General features: G+C 44.8%; 1 protein-coding gene across 36 annotated transcripts in view; it reads left to right on the top strand.

The window, feature by feature from the left end:
- Positions 1–17525, top strand: part of LPIN1 (lipin 1) — a 150762-nt gene that overhangs the window by 109532 nt on the left and 23705 nt on the right. For 27 of the 36 annotated variants that reach the window (XM_063789289.1, XM_009442017.5, XM_001160223.7 and 24 more), the window contains 5 exons: positions 925–1018; positions 2231–2300; positions 5752–5844; positions 9246–9325; positions 16750–16876. In XM_063789289.1, the coding sequence (XP_063645359.1) occupies positions 925–1018; positions 2231–2300; positions 5752–5844; positions 9246–9325; positions 16750–16876 (464 nt within the window). Of the gene's footprint in view, positions 1–924; positions 1019–2230; positions 2301–5545; positions 5624–5751; positions 5845–9245; positions 9326–16749; positions 16877–17525 lie in introns of all 36 variants that reach the window. The other 9 variants (XM_054678263.2, XM_054678261.2, XM_009442010.5 and 6 more) reach the window with 1 other exon arrangement.

The following is a 17525-nucleotide window of genomic DNA, read 5'->3' as shown; positions in this document are numbered from 1 at the left end:
CAGGTGAGGCCAGATCGTCACAGTCAGGAGACCCCAGGAGAGTCCCTGGAGGTCCTGATTAGGGCTCTGAGGGTGCATGTTGAAGCCAGTCAGGCTGGCATCAAGACCCAGGGCCTCTTTTCCTGGACAGAGGAGATTCTCAGTGTCTGATGTCTGCTGGGTTTCGGTTCGGTTCAGGGTAAATAGGAGCTCCCAGGGAAGGAGTGGGCGTGGCTCTGGGCCAGGGAGATGGTCAGAACCGTGGTCAAGGCTTAAGGTACAGCCCAGCTGCCAGAGCCCGTCAAAGAACTGAGGGTCCGGGGCTGAGGTCTGGGCCTCCTGACCCTGCCACCTTCTCCTTTGCTCTGATCCTGGTGGGGCTGCCCCACCATGATGAGAACAGTGCCCTGCCTGCTTCTGATTGTGGTGGAGGCAGCCCCATTTTTGAAAGGGCCCTGTGCTTTCTATTTACGACATTATCAGTCCCCATGACCACCCTAGGAAGCAGATGTGGTTATTATCCCCATGCTAGAAGAGGGAACTGGGGCCTGGGAGGTGAACCGCTTGCCCAGGGTCACCCCAGTAATCGTGACTTCACCCGAGGGAGCCTGGCTTCTGTGCCGTGCGTAGCCATGACTCTGCCTGTGCAGATGCACATATGTGCTGTTTTCACCCCTACTCCCTGTGTGAACGTATGTGCCTCAACTAAGGTACACGTCCCCCAACATCCTCAGACTTGCCCTGGCCTCCCTGCATTGCTGCACAGACGCCGCCTTCCAGGTAAAATGGTGTGGCCTTTACAAATACATTTTATAGGATTGTCTGCACAGTTGGAATGCACAAACTCTCAGAAAACACTTGTGAGTGAGCAAATGAAAGGTAGGCCTAATTTTAAACTGAATTTTCTTTTTCTTTTTCCCTGATCCTCTGCAATTGCTGTCACAGATGCATTCCTGGAGCAAGCTGTGTCATATCAACAGTTTGTGGACAACCCCGCTATTATCGATGACCCCAATCTCGTGGTAAAGATTGGGAGTAAGTAAGTACCTCTTGAAAGTCACTTTGGCAGTAGCATGATACTGTTTCTGTTTCATGTTTTCAAATAGACCTAGACATTAAGCCTTAGAAATATATAAAATAAAGACTTTGCTACACTGCATTATTGCATTATCTTCACTGTGGTCAGAGTTCCATGCCAATAGAATTGGCAATATAGCTGATAGGTTCAGATAGCTCTCAGTCTTGTGAGTTTTCTTTTCTTTTCTTTTCTTTTTTTTTTTTTTGCGACAAGGTGTAGCTCTGTCTCCCAGGCTGGAGTGCAGTGGTGCAGTTGTAGCTCACTGTAGCCTTGAACTTGTGGGCTTAAGAGATCTTCCCACCTTGGCCTCGCAAAGTGCTGGGATTTCAGGTGTGAGCCACTACACCCAGCTCGATGTTCTTATTGAATGTGAATAGTCACACTCTGCAGTACATGGGTATATCAGAGTAGCCTACATCTCTACCCTTTTGAAAAACTTCATTATTGGCTGGGCGCAGTGGCTGGCGCCTGTAAACTCAGCACTTTGGGAGGCCAAGGCAGGCGGATCATGAGGTCAGGAGATCGAGACCATCCTGGCTAACACGGTGAAACCCCGTCTCTACTAAAAATACAAAAAATTAGCTGGGCGCGGTGGCGGGCACCTGTAGTTCCAGCTACTCGGGAGGATGAGGCAGGAGAATGGCATGAACCTGGGAGGCGGAAGTTGCAGTGAGCCGAGATAGCGCCACTGCAGTCCGGCCTGGGTGAAAGAGCGAGACTCTGTCTCAAAAAAAAAAAAAAGAAAAGAAAAACTTCATTATCTGAGGGCAAGGGATGTACAGGTATTTTTGCAGACTGTTAGCAAGCTTTTCTCCCTTAAGCCATGGATGTTTTACACCTAGTTGCCTTTACCTTGACACGTGGCAAGAAATACCCCAAGCACATCGTGGTTTGGTGCAGCAGCTGTACAGTGGGATTTGGGCTGCTGGCATGTCCAACTGTCTGCCCTGCTGGCACGGCTGCTGCTGGGCCCTCAACTGGCTGCTGGGGTGAGGTGGGGGGGAGCCTCTGCCTAGGGGTGATATGGGGGAGGGCTGGGGGCTAGCAAGAGTATTGAGCTCTTTAAGGACCTCGCTGGAGTCCCGAGCTTTCCTTGACTACTTTATATGACATTGGAAAGGTTTTCAGTCTGAGCCTCGGTTTTTTGACATATATTTCATTGTTTTGTGTTAGATATTATAACTGGACAACAGCAGCACCCCTCCTCCTGGCAATGCAGGCCTTCCAGAAACCTTTGCCAAAGGTGAGCTTTAACATGAGAAAGAAAAGGGGATGCTAGAAATGATGGGTAGCTTAATCTGGGGCGGTTGGAATTTCACTTTTATTTTGGAAACTACAGAGTTAATTCCACTGTGCTCTTTTGAAGTTCATGAGCATACAGGCCAGGAGTTTCCGATCTCTCTCCTGCACCTTGCACGTGGTTGCCCCTCTTCCTTATCAAGGCAAAACCTATCAATCATGGTCGAGCGGACCAAAGATTCCTCTCTCAATATCTGCCATGCAAGGGGTACAGGTGGAGGCTGAGCAGACAGGTGCCAGGACCTCAGAGCCCAGTGAGGACAAAGGGAGATGAGTGTCACCCTGGAAGGGTGGAGCAGGCATCAGGGTCAGGTGCAGGTGCCCTGTGTCAAGTGTCAAGTGTCAGTGTCAAGTGCTGCTCAGCCAGGAAGCCAGCCCCATGCCGGATTCTCTGAGGCCAGAGCCAGTACAGGGCCTGGACAGCTCCCAGTCTGCAGGGGAGAGTAGGTAAGTGGCCGTAGGGAGGAGTTAGGAGGGCAGCCATGCCACCTGCCAGTCTGCAGTGTTCTCATCCTACCCCAAACAATTCACTAGACAGCCTGGAGTTGTTAATTTTTTCAATGATAGATCTTCCTGCTAGATTATACGTTCTTTGCTGCAGAGACTGCCTTAGGCTTGTTTGTATCCTTTGTGCGCTTAGCAAGCTTTTGTATGGCTTAGGATGTTGTCGTCAGTCAGCCAGTTCTAACACTTGAGATTCTTGAAGGTCTAATCGGACTTTGTTGAGTCTAGGCTTGCTCCTTCCTGGGTTTGTGTATGTGTGTGTGTGTGCCTGTGCCTGTGTGTCAGTGTGTGCATGTGCGTGTGTGCATACGTGCATGTGTATGCATTTGCATGCGTGTGTGTGCGCATGTATGTGTGTGCATGCGGGTATGTGTGCATGCTTGTGCAGGTGTGTGCCTTATGTGTGTGCGTGTGTGTATGTGCATGTGTATATGTGTGGATGTGCACGTGTGTGCATGTGTGGATGTGCACGTGTGTGCGCGTGTGCATGTATGTGGATGTGCACATGTGTGCGTGCATGTGTGGATGTGGATGTGCACGTGTGTGCGTGCGTGTGTGTGTGTGCATGTGTTGTGTTTTGAGGACTGCAATCTCATCCTGGGTGGTGCTTTATCTGATTATCTTTGTGGACTGGGCTGAGGGCATGTTCTCCAGAGTGGTTTTTATTTTGTCCCTGCCATAGTATCCATGGCCTGGGACACATTTTTATGTCACTGTTCTCAACACTTACAAATCCGTAAGAAAACAGGCCATTGCAATAGCAATATAGCTAAAGGATTTATTTATTCACTGAAGAAGAAATCCACATGGGCTCTGCAACTTAAAAGAAATTAGTCCTTGTGATATGCATGCTAAATCTTTCTACAAGTCAGTAACTTTTGACTCTATATATGGCATTTCTCTAATGTAGAAATTATTTTTAAATGTAGAATTTGCCCATCTTATCTTTTATGGCTGTTGGGTTTTATATCACACGTAAAATGGCCCTGCTTCCCCATTTCCAAAACTTGTGAAGATAGGCCCTATATTTTCTTTTTGTGCTTTCTTGTATATGGGGCATATTTTTACAAGTTTTGGAAATTTCGAAAGATCTTAAAATCTTTCATCCATCTAGATTTTGTTTTGAGTGTAATGAGAGAGGTATTAGGAAGCAAACCAGTTTTTTTCTCAGGAAGTTATTGAATTGGTAAAGATGCTTTTTGTTTTAGGAAACAGAATGACTAAAAGTGGCTTAAGTAATGATCTCATATGATGAGGATCTTAGAGATTGGCAGTTTCAGGCTTGATGAATTTGGGTTAGCTTCTTTGTGATTTTCTCAGCTTTTCCTTGATGGTCACAAGGTGACTGCCGTACACATCGTCTGCTCAGACTGCCGCATCTGAAACGGGAGGGTAGGGGCAGCTCTCTCATAGTTCAAGACTTGGTCACATGATCACCTCTAAAGCACTTCTTGGCAAAGCAATGAAATGACTGAACGGCTTCGACCATTGAGGTGCATCCTCTGGAGTTGAGCCAGCCTTCTCCGCACGCATTGCAGCCTGATTCTTGAACAGGGTTTCAGATCTCTCAGCAAGAAAGGGGAGGCAGATGAGCTGCTCACAGGGTCTGATATGGCCACTGAATTATCCCAGGACCGTGTATTAACTAACCCTATCCTCCACTCAGAGGCAGTTACAACTTCACCCTCTGTTACATGTCTCTGTGAATGTAGATTTATTTCTGGACTTCGTTTTCTGTTCCTGTGATATGTGTCCTTGTATACCAACACTGCATTCTTTTAGTTACCATATATTTTGGTATATTTTAATACCCGGTAGTGCTTGTTCTACTTACTACTCTTCTGCCTGAGAATTTTCTGGGCTATTTTTGTTTGTTTTTCAAATGAACATTAGAATCAGTTTGTGAAGGACTGAAAATACTCCTGTTTGTTTTTTTCCTTTCTTTGGCCTGCTTTCTTTTTTTAAAAAAATTGTGGTTTTGTTACATTTATGAGTGGATTTAGGGGAAATAGGGTCATTCACAGCTTTGTCAATTGTCCTATTTATGAACTAGATGTGAGTGGTTTGCATTTTAGTGCAGTTGGGTTTTCTTTTGTGTCAGATAGGGATCTTTTAAGCTACATAGCAAATTACTTATCTATCTGCTTCCCTTAGACTGAATCTTTCAGCTTAAATCTTTCTTTTGTTACTAGCTGAGGTGTCACCTTCTTGAAAGTTCTGTAAACTGAGGAAGGGACATTACCTAACTTTTACTTTGGTCCTGGAATTAACCTCAAGATAGATAGATATTTTGTTCTTTGGAAAAACGTAGAAAATTATCAATTCATATTTAATCTCCCCATTAAACCCATTTACCTAAAAGTATGAATTTTCTTGTTAATACTCGAGATTTTAAATCAAATGTACCTATTAATGCAAATGTTTAGAAATTTACACTTAGTAAAAATCTTACGCATTTTACCTTTTGTTGAAAACTGTTTTATCCTCTATCCCATATTAATCATTTCATATTTTATTTGATAATCATCATATTGAGAGTAATACTATCTTAACCAGTTAGCCACTTTAATTTGAAAACTTCCAGTCTTACTAATCACTAATGATTTCTAATGCTTTCTTTTTTTGTTGTTGTTGTTGTGTTGTATTTTATTTGTTGTTTGTTTATTCCTTTAACATCTTCTTAAGTCTTCATGCTTAAGTTACCTTCATGTAATTTTGGACGCCATTAGGTTTTGCTTCTCTAAAATTTTTAACGCACAAATAGTATGTTGTGTTTTCTCTGATTTTTTTTTAAATCTTACTTTAATTTGCATGTATGTTTCTTTTGGTTTGAATGTGCTAAGTTGATCTTTTTTTGTTCCATTATTTATGTTACCATCCATTTAAAACAGGCCACTGTGGAATCTATCATGAGGGATAAAATGCCCAAAAAGGGAGGAAGATGGTGGTTTTCATGGAGAGGAAGAAACACCACAATCAAGGAGGTAAGCCCAGAAGACAAAGCAGTGCTCACACTTAGCAAGTTTTGGTTTTGTGTAGTGAGATTGGTTTTCATGTACTTACATCAGAGAAATGAACATAGGCCCTAGTGCTGAGTTTCCATGAGCCAGCTCTGCCATGAAGTAGGGCGAGTGCTCGTGGAATGTGGGGAAGGTGGGGAGGAAGGTCAGGAGCCAGCAGCATAGGCGTCACCTCCTGGCTCTGTAACCATTGGGAGACTGTGGTCCAGTCACTCCCTCATGGTAAGATTTCGTCATCTATAAAAGAAGGGATTCAGCCTGGGAATTCAGTTTCTTAAGAAATTAAATATCTTCCTTCTGCTTGTGGAGACAATTTTTCTTTTTCTTTTTCTCCCCTCCCCTCCCCTCCTTTCTTTTTTGGAGACGGGCTTGCTCAGTCACCCAGGCTGGAGTGCAGTGGTGCAATCTCAGCTCCCTGCAACCTCTGCCTCCTGGGCTCAAGCAATCCTCCCATCTCAGCCTCTAGAATAGCTGGGATTACAGCCATGCACCACCACGCACAGCTAAGTTTTGTATTTTTAGTGGAGACGGGGTTTTGCCATGTTGCCCAGGCTGGTCTCAAACTCCTGGGCTCAAGCGATCTGCCTGCCTAGGCCTCCGAAAGTGTTGGCATTACAGGCGTGAGCCACCACGCCCAGCCTGTGAGGACAATTTTAATGAGGCATACTCACAGCAGTTGACTAATTCTCTGAGTCGTTTCACTGAAATGGCATGTCTAAAGGTCCATGGCTTTGGCGTTCATGTCTATGAGTGCCTGTGATTTCTTTCAGATCTTCGTTGCCCTCTCCTCTATTTCTTGAAGCACTTGCTTTGCTTGGCTCCCAGGCCCCTGTGTCCACCTGGGCCCCCTCCTCCCAGCAGGCTGCTCCTGCTCTGGCTTAGTCACCTCTAGGAGGGTCCTCAAAGCTCATGTTAGGCCACCTTTTCTCCTTTTACTTCTTACTTTTCCCTTCTGCCCATGCGATGACTCCATTTTTGTCTCCAAACCAGACATTCTTTTCTACTCCACATCCACTTATCAAGTAGCCAACTAAGCAGACATCGTCCTGTGGATGCCTCAACGTATTTCAAACTTAACGCTTCCAGAATTGAACTCATGGGATTCTTGTGAGTTCTTCCATCATTGGGGCCATAGTCAGAAAATGGCACCACTGTCCATCTGTGGGTGAGATTCATGCTTTTAGCCTCACTCCCACACCAGGTCCTGTCAGTTTTCCATCTTAAATACTTCTCTGACGTGTCCATGTCTCTCCAGCTGTGCTCCCACAAATCTGCATTACCATCATCTCTCCCAGAGGTGCTTCCAGATGGTCTCTTTGCACCCATCCTCACCCTTGCTTCTTCATTCTCTGTACTGCAGATGCATTGGTCTCTTCAGGGGACTGCTCCTATTTTTGTTGCTCCTTAAAGCCTTACTGTGGTTCCCCAGGGCTCTTATAATGAAGGCTTGTGTCCTTACCACGGCCTACAGTGCTTGTGTGTTCTAGCTCCTGCCTGCCTCTTTAATCTCATCTTTGCTGTTCTCTGCTCTTTGTGCATTAGCTTCAATGGCTGAAGGTACCTTCTACCCTGGGGGCTTTGCACATGCTATTTTCATTACTTAGTATTCTGTGGACCCCTCTCCCCTGCTTCGCTTAGCTAACTAGCAGATCCAGTAGCCCTTTTCCTGCAGATGAGTCTGGTCTGCTGTCCTCTGCCTGTGAACTTTTCCTTCATAAATTTTGTCATAGTTGATAATTACGTAATTACTAGTGTGACTGTTTGAAGAACCTCTCCTTTCCATCTAGACCCGAAACTTCATGAGGCAGAGACCATATATGGCTTTGATTGCTTTGGTGTTCTTGGTCTCCTTATTGGACCCAGAGTAGGGGTTCAGCAAATATTTGTTGAGGGCACGCTGATTACTCTGGGAAAGTAGTATGAAGAAGCCACAGGGACAACAGTCAAGTTGGTTATTTTAATCATAAACTGCCATGAACTCTATTTATGCCATTAGTTGAAAGGGAAAATGTTTGCTGGAAGAGTTTTATCAAGATATAATTGTTCTTTGACATTTTCTGTTAGCATATCTGAGGTCTACTCATCAGTTTTACTAATCTCCAAAGGTTACAGATAAATGAGTGCAAATATATATGCTTTACACTAGAGGCCTTAAAGCATGAAGGGCCTCTCTAGTTTTCTTACTAGAGAGCAGAATGTTCTAGAATTTAAGATGGAAGTATATTTCAGTGACTTCTTTGTAGAATATCCAAATTCTCACCAGTTTGCATTAAGTGGAGTGCCACTATAAAGTAAGGAACAGTTATGAAATTAAATGTTTCTTGAAAAATCTGAAATATACTTATTTCAGTTAGATACATATTTGGGAAATAGTCTAAGAAGAAATTGCTAATAGTGATGGCTAAGTTACATGATAAATAGATAAAACATAACTGGACATATTATATCAATTATTTGTGTGGTTATAAAAAAACCTAAAGGATATTTGAACTTAGTTCATGCTAGTCATATGTTAAGACAGTCAGCCTATTATATAGTTTGTATTGTTCATTTTCTTTATTAAAGGACTGTAGATTTCCTCTCCTGACGAAAGGAGCACAGAGAAAGAGATTTAGTCATTCACCCTTGGTCCCTTGGCATTTCTCTCTGGTCTCTTCTGTCCTTGGGGCCAGTGCCCATCTCCGTCCTCCTTTGCCTGCTATGTGCCTGGCTTTGTGGTTCAGACACAGTCTCCTTTAATCCCCATGGCAGCATTAGGAGATGGAGAATTTCACCCGTTTCACAGATGAGGAGGCGAAGTTCTGAATAGTTAAATGACTTGCCCAAAGTTTGTAAGCAAGAGAAACAAGACTGGGCCCAGGCATTCTCTTAGAAATCCAAGGTTCTTTCCAGTACACCAACAGAGGATTTTCTAGTAAGAGTATGTCATCTTGGAAAAGAAGAAAATGCTTTCACATCTTCCCCAAGCAAAATACGGTACAAAAATATTTTCAAGCGTTTCTATCAGCAATTACAAGAAAATATTTTGAAAGGCCCCCGGAATCCAAGCAGCCCTTGATCAAGCATTTGCATAAGCTACAGTGATGATGGAGTTTGGTTTGGTGCCACAAACACTTATGGATAACAGATTCGTTTCTGTCAAAAATATTTCTTGGTTTAATCGTACACTTCTTAGCAAAGGAGAGATCAGGACCCACCGAAACAAACACAGCCAGAGCCTCCTGGGCGATCGCTAGGGTGGGCGTCATTGGGGAATGGTCTACCTTTAGGGGTCCTGCCTTAAGGAAGCCCATGGGAAAACACCAGCTGTCTGCAAGCCCCTTCTCTGTGGTACTTCTGTGACTCTTTCTTTTCTTCTTTTCTAGGAAAGTAAGCCAGAGCAGTGCTTGGCTGGCAAGGCCCATAGCACCGGAGAGCAACCGCCGCAGCTCAGCTTGGCCACCAGGTGCGGTAGGAGGCTTCTTGGGATGTTTGCAGCCCCTTTCCGCATCCAAGTTCATGGCGTGTGCTGCCTGGATGCAGATAGGGTTCACCACACGGTTCCAACTCTGGCTCTGTGATTCACTTGGTGACCTGGAGCAATTTATTTAACTTGGTTCTCCCATGAGCAAAAGGCATGCAGTTGCTCCCTTAGATAGCTAATTTGCAAAATAAATGTGAGCTTTTAGTGAGATAATATAACTAGAGCATTTCTCATGGTCCTGGCATGCAATAGTCCTTTATACACAGATGATGATGATGACAATAATAACAGTGAGAATAATGACAGTGATGACAGGAATAAATAGTAGCCCTAACAATAACATGGAAATAAGTTTCACTTCTGAAGGAACTTGCCTTTCTCTGTAATTTAAATACTGACCAGGACTTACGTTGATACTTTTAACATGGATTCATATTCACTTGGCATAGGAGAGGTTAGATTTTGATGATACTGATCCGTATTTGTGGTGTTTTGTCTTCAGGTTAATCACTTTGTATGGGATTGGAGGTGACTCTGAGGACAGTCCCGTTATACACTAATTATGATGGTGGTATCATATACTGACACTGAATGATTTGCGCTGTACCATCTTTTACTTATTACTTCATGTTTACAGTATTCCTGTGCTTAAGAAATCCAGGATTCCATTTCTTATTTAGCAGACAGAAAGTGCTAACAGATTAATTGGGGCCAGATCCACATCTTACTGATTTTTGTATCTTGGAGGCCACTGCCCCACAGAGTAGTCGTTTCTAAAGTGTTGCTCAACCGTCACTGAACCACTGAGGTTTTCTCCATGTGTTGTTGATTTATGGGAGAGGCGGGCGTGGATTTCCATTCCTCTGAATCCCGGCCATGGCTCTGTGTCTTAAACAATTTTACATCTAGGATTCTTTGCTACAAACAGAAACCCACGTGGGAGGCAGGTGGGAAACGATCTGATTTCTTTATTGTTCTCTGTGGAGAAGAACGGGGTGGAGACGAGTGTGCGGGACCTGGTAGGGGTGAGTTTGAATGTGACTGTGAATGGCCTGGCTCGCTCTCGCCTGGGATGCTCTTGAAACCTTTCCGTTTCCCCTGGTGGTGTCCCAGGTGCCTCCGCCTGACCCACTGCTGGTCTGTGCTTCACAGGCACAAGAAAGAATGAGAAGGCACCAGGGTATCGATATTTCCCAGCTGGGAATTCTGAGTTTGGCTGTGAGTGTGCTTGGAAGGGAGAAGGCAGGTGTGTTGAGGATGGAGCCCAGGCCAAGAATGTGCCACCCTCTGAGCAGCCAGCATGGAAAGCAGACATTTCAAAATAAGTGGTTGTTTACTGCACAAGCTGTAGCGGAAGCAGTCGACATTGGAGTCAGGCAAGTGTGGTTTGGAATCCCAGCTTTGCTCCTCGGTAACCATTGGACCTTAGGGAAGCTCCCTGACACATCTGAGCAAAGGTGCCAGTGCCACCGTCGGTGCCCAGACAGGCTGGGATGGAGCTGGCCTGGAGGCTGCATGGGAGGCACGCTACCCCAAAAGAGGCATACACAACAAAGATGCGAAACTGCGTGCTCTCAGCAACTTAAACCAACTTAAATAGCTACACTAGAAATGTCCCGCTTTCCTGGAATTCATTTTAACAACCCTCTCTGTCTTGGCAATAATTTCTAAACACAAGAGGTAGCACAGAGCAGGATGTACAGCAGGGACCTTGTCCAACAGCCTTCAGTGTGATCTTTGGCAAATTAATCCACCTCTCAGCGTCTCCATCTGTGAAATGGGGTTAAGAATAACACCGATGCGGTAGACCCCGTCTCACTGGGTCTTCGAGGCAACTTCATGAGAAAATGATCCAGAGTGCAGAAACCAATCGGGGAGGATGGCTCTGTGGTCACCTGGAGGACATGCGTTCAATCCCAAACCATACAGTTTCTGTTGGCTGAATGCAGGATGTCTGCCAAATCCATCCTGCCCTCTGGCAGTGCCCAAGGCTGTGGGAGCCCCCCTCTTGCATTAGCGTGACCTGGATGTGAGACGTGGAGTCAAAGGAGATCATTTTGGAACTTTTAAATTTAATGACTGCCCTATTGGATTTCACACTTGCATGGGGCTTGTAGCCCCTTCGTTTTGGCCAATTTGTCCCAATGGAAACAGGTGTATTTACCCAATGCCTGTACCCCAATTGTATCTAGGAAGCAACTCACTTGCTTTTGATTTTACTGGCTCATAGGCAGAGGGGACCTGTCTCAGATGAGACTTTGGACTGTGGATTTTGAGTTAATGCTGAAATGAGTTAAGACTTTGGGGGACTGTTGGGAAGGCATGTTTGATTTTGAAATGTGAAAAGACATGAGATTTGGGAGGGTCCAGGGGCAGAATGATATGCTTTGGCTCTGTGTCCCCACCCAAATGTCACTTTGAACTGTAATCCCCATAATCCCCAGGTGTCAAGGGTGGGACCAGGTGGAGGGAATTGCATCATGGGGCCTTTTCCCCCATGCCGCTGTTCTCGTGATAGTGAGTTCTCACGAGATCTGATGGTTTTACAAACATCTGGCATTTCTCCGGCTTGCACTCACTCCGTCCTGCTGCCCTGTGAAGAAGGCGCCTGCTTTTCCTTTGCCTTCAGCCATGATTGTAAGTTTCCTGAGGCCTCCCCAGCCATGTGGAACTGTGAGTCAATTAATACCTCTTTCCTTTATAAATTACCCAGTCTTGAGTATTTCTTCATAGCACTGTGAGAACGGACTAATACAGCCAGTCTTAGACCTAGGGGAAGATGGGCCTGAGGGTCAGAGAGTTAGGTTTACAAGGGAGGGAAGAGGACAGCAACTGGGAGGGGCCCGTACACAGTGGGCACAGTGGCATTGCTGGTGCCAGCACTGCTCTTACTCTTACTCCTTCTAGACATAGCAGGCAGGACCCCAGGAGAGTGTGGAGAGCAGCGAGATACTTCTGCAGCTCTTCCCACGTTGGAACCTCAGCTCTTGCAGTTTACTTGGGGTGTCACGGATTTTCTCACTGTCCGATACAATCATATTCAAATGGGGCAAAAAATGCTTTTTCCCATCAAATAGAAACAGCTGGACCATTCGCCATTCTGAGTTAGTCACAGTATGGTTCCTTATCAAACCTGAAAAATTAAGAATTGACTCTTGTGAAAAAGAACTCAGATTTTGAAAAGAATATAAAGTTCTCTTGAAAAATGTAAACCTTTTAATTTATACTGGCATCTCAGACTTTGAGTCTCCTTATTAGAGTCATGCAGTTGACTAAAAAAAAAAAAAGGTGTCAGAATGTTTTCCTAATTGACAGACGTGATTGACAGAATAGTCCCCGAAGTCCCATAATTGAGCAAACAGCTTGTCACCATACAAATAATTAAAATACCATTTGAAAAACGTACACTGACAAGTGCTAACTTAGATGTTGTTCACAGCTACTCTTCTGTGCACACATTTTCAAATGACATGAGCCCTTTTGTTTTGTTTTGTTGCTTCTTGCAGATACTGTAAAGCAAGCAACATTTAATGAGCCATTGTAAGGGGTGGGGTGGGGGCCTCCGAAAAGGAGGCATTTTATTCTGTGCAGGGTGGCGCAATCTGAGACGTGGCAGCCGCAAATGACCGTGTACTTGCCCTAAGCCGAAACCACCAACAGCCAACTGCGCATCTCGCATTTTAGTCTTTGTATCTGTGTTTTCCTTTCTGTGTTCCTTCAAACATGGCATGCTGCACAAATTTAGTGGATTTTTTTTTTTAAAGCAGCAGATGGAAATCACAGCTATTCCGCCTTGCCTCCTCATCCCGCCGGCAGAGGTACACATCAATCTGTTGTCACCAAGAGCTTTGCTTCACATTTGGATCTCATTTCACTCCAAACTGTTTGGTTGGAACATAAACATTTTCCCATTCAATGAGGGGCCTGTAGCCTCGTTCTTCTTCTGCTTGACAAGGAAATCTGCACCACCCTCCCCTCCCCGTTCCCAGCAGCATTTGCCAGGCTGTACCAGCTCCAGGACCACATTTACCCCATCTGAAAACCTCCAGATTGTTGGTTCAGAGGAACCAGCATGGTTCATAGGATCCTTAGGTGTTAGAACTGGAAGGGACTTTGGTTGGATCAGGTCATTTTACAGATGAGCCCACTGAGGCCCAGGGAGGAATTTCCTAGGATGAGGCCTTTGCTGGGGCTTATGTCTGGGTCTCCCAGTCCAGGTCTCTCTAGCCTGTTACCTGCCTCCATCCTGAAGTTTTGGGTGGATGTGATTCAGTTGTTCCTCTGCATTTTAAGATAAAGAAATCAAGGCTGAAAGATAAAGAAATGATTTCTCCAAGGTAATGTAGCCCGAAGTTACCATGGGCTGGAAACCTGTGTTTTTCCGAGTCTAACTGCTGTGCCATCTCCACTCTACCTAGAATCAGGATCAGCCCCCAATGTCATGGCATTGTTCCATCCACGTGTAGCTTAGCTCTGCCACAGACCAACCACAGTTCTAGCCGATGCTCTGTTTTCCTTCAACTCAGCCTCCTGTTCCCATGGCGTATTCCTCCAGGGCTCTGTCCCAGTGATCTCTAAATCTTTGTCTTCAGCCCAGGTCTCTGTGTTGTGATTTAGACACAAGCCCTGCGTGAGTGGGAATAGGTTGTTTGCTGTGCCATCGATGCCTGGCATGGTATGCTTGAGTGTTGGTTGAATGAACTCTGGGCCACCATCCCAAAGCCCACCGACCTCCCTTTCCTGGGGCCCAGGGAGCAGGTGCTTAGGGAGGGGCTGCTCATTCTAGGACTGGAAGGAGCTGGGTCTCCACATAAGTGTGGTAGAAACAACACAGAAGTGGAGGTGCTGTGGGACACTATCCTCCTTCATGTCTCCCCAGTATTGGGCAGTATTGGGTTGTAGGGATCTCTTTTTTTTCTTTTTTGAGACAGGGTCTTACTCTGTCACCCAGGCTGGAGTGCAATGGCGCATTCTTGGCTCACTGCTACCTTCGCCTCCTGGGTTCAAGTGATTCTTTTGCCTCAGCCTCCCAAGTAGCTGGGACTATAGGCACGAACCACCACGCCTGGCTAATTTTTAAATTTTTTGTAGAGACAGGTTTTGCCATGTTGGTGAGGCTGGGGATCACTTCTTAAATGAACACTTATGGGGTCAGAAAGCTGTAGGTTGCATAGGAGATCTTAAGGGAGGCAAGGGCGGGGGAAACAGGAGGCAGTAAGACGAGAGGAAGTTAGCACTGAGAGGAGAGAGTTTATTGAGATAAAAAGATAAGACAACCCTGGTACTTCTTCTCTTATGAAATTCAGATCCTTTCCCCACTTTTAAATGGGATGATTGGTTTCTCTGCTGTTGAGTTGTTTGAGTTCCTTGTATATATACTGGGTATCAGCCCCTTTTTGAATGAGGAGTTTGCACATATCTTCTTCCATTTAACGGGTTGTCTCTTCGATCTGTTGATTGTTTCCTTTGCTGGGAAGTAGCTGTTGAGTGTGATATAGTCCCATTTGCTCAACATCACTAATCAGGAAAGTGCAAATCAAAACCACAGTGAGATAGCATCTCACCCCAGTTAGCATGGCTATTATCAAAAAGACAAAAAATAACGAATGCTCACAAGGATGTGGATAGAAGGGAACTCTTAAACACTGTTGGTGGGAATGTGAATTAGTACAGCTATTATGGAAAACAGTATGGAGATTTCTTAGAAAACTAAAAATAGAACTAGCCTACAATCCAGCAATCCCACTACTGCTTATTTATCCAAAGGAAGGGAAATCAGGATGTCAAAGGGATACCTGCATCTCCATGTTTATCACAGCACTATTCACGGGAGTTGAAATATGGAACCAACCTAAGTGTCCATCAATGGATAAATGAATGAAGAAAATGTGATATATACACAATGGAGTACTATTCAGACAAAAAAGAATGAATCCTGTCATTTGTGGCAACGTGGGTGGAATAGGAGGTCATTATGTTAAGTGAAATAAGCCAGGCACAGAAAGACAAATATCACGTGTTCTTACTCATATGTGGGAGCTAAAAATATTGATTTCATGGAGGTAGAGGGTAGAATGGTGGTTACCAGAGCTGGGAAGGGGAGAGGGGAGAGGAGGATGAAGAGAGGTTGGTTAATGGGTACAAACATACAGTTAGATGAAAGGAATAAGTTCTAGCGTTTGATAGCACAGTAGAATGATTATAATTAACAGCAATTTATTATAAATTTCAAAATAGTTAGAAGAGAAGATTTGGAATGTTCCCAACACAAAGAAATGATAACTGTTTGGGGTGATGGATATGCTAATTACCCTGATTTGATCATGGTATGCATGATATTTTGATAAATGCAAATATATGCGTTTATCAGAATATTACATGCACCCCATAAATATGTATAATTAATATGTCAATAGAAAAATAAAAAATACGAAAGACAGTAAAAAAAAAAAAATAAGCTGGAGCTCTGTGTATACTCTAACCTTGCCTAGAGGAAGGTGCTGAGCCAGAGGCTTTGTAGGAAGGCAAAGTACCGGAGGGCTTGGGATGTGCTGCTTTGGGGGCCACTCAGCCTTTTCCATTTAGTCTAAGGCATTTACTAAGTGATTCATATAGCATTGAGGCATTTTCAAAGATAGTGGTCCTGGGAGGCAGAGCTGATACTACTGGTTTGGGGATTATGTCATAGCAGGATTTTCATTGAGTGAATAGCTAATTACAGATATGCATTATGTGAGCTATTTAAAGAAAACGAGCCTGATTCCCACCCTGCACCTCCCAGCTCCCCACTAAACAAAAAAGTCTAGAAGAGTTAGGGGCACTGACCTGTATATTCTGAGCAGGGAAGTAAGGCGTATTCTTTGCTCATGGGATGACCCTCTGGGGGATCCTGAGAGAAGAATTGGTGAGTCTTTCTTGCTTTCACTGGCACCTGTCCGTAAGTCCTAGAAAGGCCCTAATTGCTTGGAGTTGTATATTTGGCGAGCTTTATATAGGGAACTGATGGATGAGTGTGGACTTGTAGAAACTTGGACTCCTAGCGCTTGGCATGCAGTCTCAGATAGGAAGAGAAGAGAGACAGAGAAGACAGCATCTTCCTAGGCCAAGAGGGAGTTTAACCCTGCTTGTCATGAATAGGAACCTGTTGGCTTAAAATAGTGGTGGTAGCTCATCAATAGGCAAGTGAATGAGGAGAGGCAGCCCCCACACGTGTAATGCAAGAGATGCATGAATGGGGATGTAGTGAGAGTTCATTGATAAATTTAACGTCTTATGGTAAATGACCACCCGAGAGACGGGACTCAGGAGAGACTGGAATGACTTAGTCATTGATTAAAGGCTAATGCATTTTTCATGGCTACCCAGATGCATTTTCTAATTGGTGATGACATCACTGTGTGTTCCAGGGTAAAGCATGAATCATCCTCCAGTGATGAGGAGCGCGCAGCTGCCAAGCCATCAAACGCAGGCCACCTCCCTCTTCTGCCTAATGTCAGCTACAAGAAGACTCTCCGGCTGACTTCCGAGCAGCTTGTGAGTCTCCCATGCTTGCTGCGGCTGTGTTGTGAGCACATGAGGTTTCTGCAGACTCCTAAGGCTGTGTAATGGTTGGGATGTGCCCGTTACTTGTCACCTTTCATCCCAGGGGGCCTGCAATCCCTCACCTGGGTACCCGCTGTTTCCACCCCATCTCCAGCACTATCCAGGCTGGGTCCCCAGTATGACCTTCCCTTTTGTCTTCTCCTTTTGCTGGCCTGGCCCTGGAGGATCTAGTTTACTAGAGTTAGGAGGAAGGCAGCCTGGCGGAGCTAATTTGTCCTAAGGTGTCAATCACAGATAGACTTGAAAATCACTCAAGGGTGTTTTTGCTTCAAGAGAGAGATGTTTGTTAACTCAAATGCATCTCTTAAGTTGGTGGAAATCAAGCAGTTGTGATAGAATTTAGAGAATTTCAGGTAACCAGGGGCATCACCTGGTCATAGTGTCCTTTTATTTTTCTGTGTGTGAGACCAGTTTTAATTAAAAGCCCTTTCTTGGATCCCGTTGGTCATGGCCAGTGAGCACCTGTCCTTGCTTTTTTGTGAATCAAGTCTTGTGCATTTCTCCTAAGAGTTAGTGGGGAGCCTGGCTCAAGTGTGAGGGTGTTTACTAGGAAAAGATAAGGAACAGGCCCAGACACCCA

The sequence above is a fragment of the Pan troglodytes genome, chromosome 12 (genome assembly GCF_028858775.2).
Source record: "Pan troglodytes isolate AG18354 chromosome 12, NHGRI_mPanTro3-v2.0_pri, whole genome shotgun sequence".
Taxonomy (NCBI): Eukaryota; Metazoa; Chordata; class Mammalia; order Primates; family Hominidae; genus Pan; species Pan troglodytes.
The sequence above is the reverse complement of the archived record's forward strand: the minus strand, read 5'-3'. Positions and strand labels throughout refer to the sequence as shown.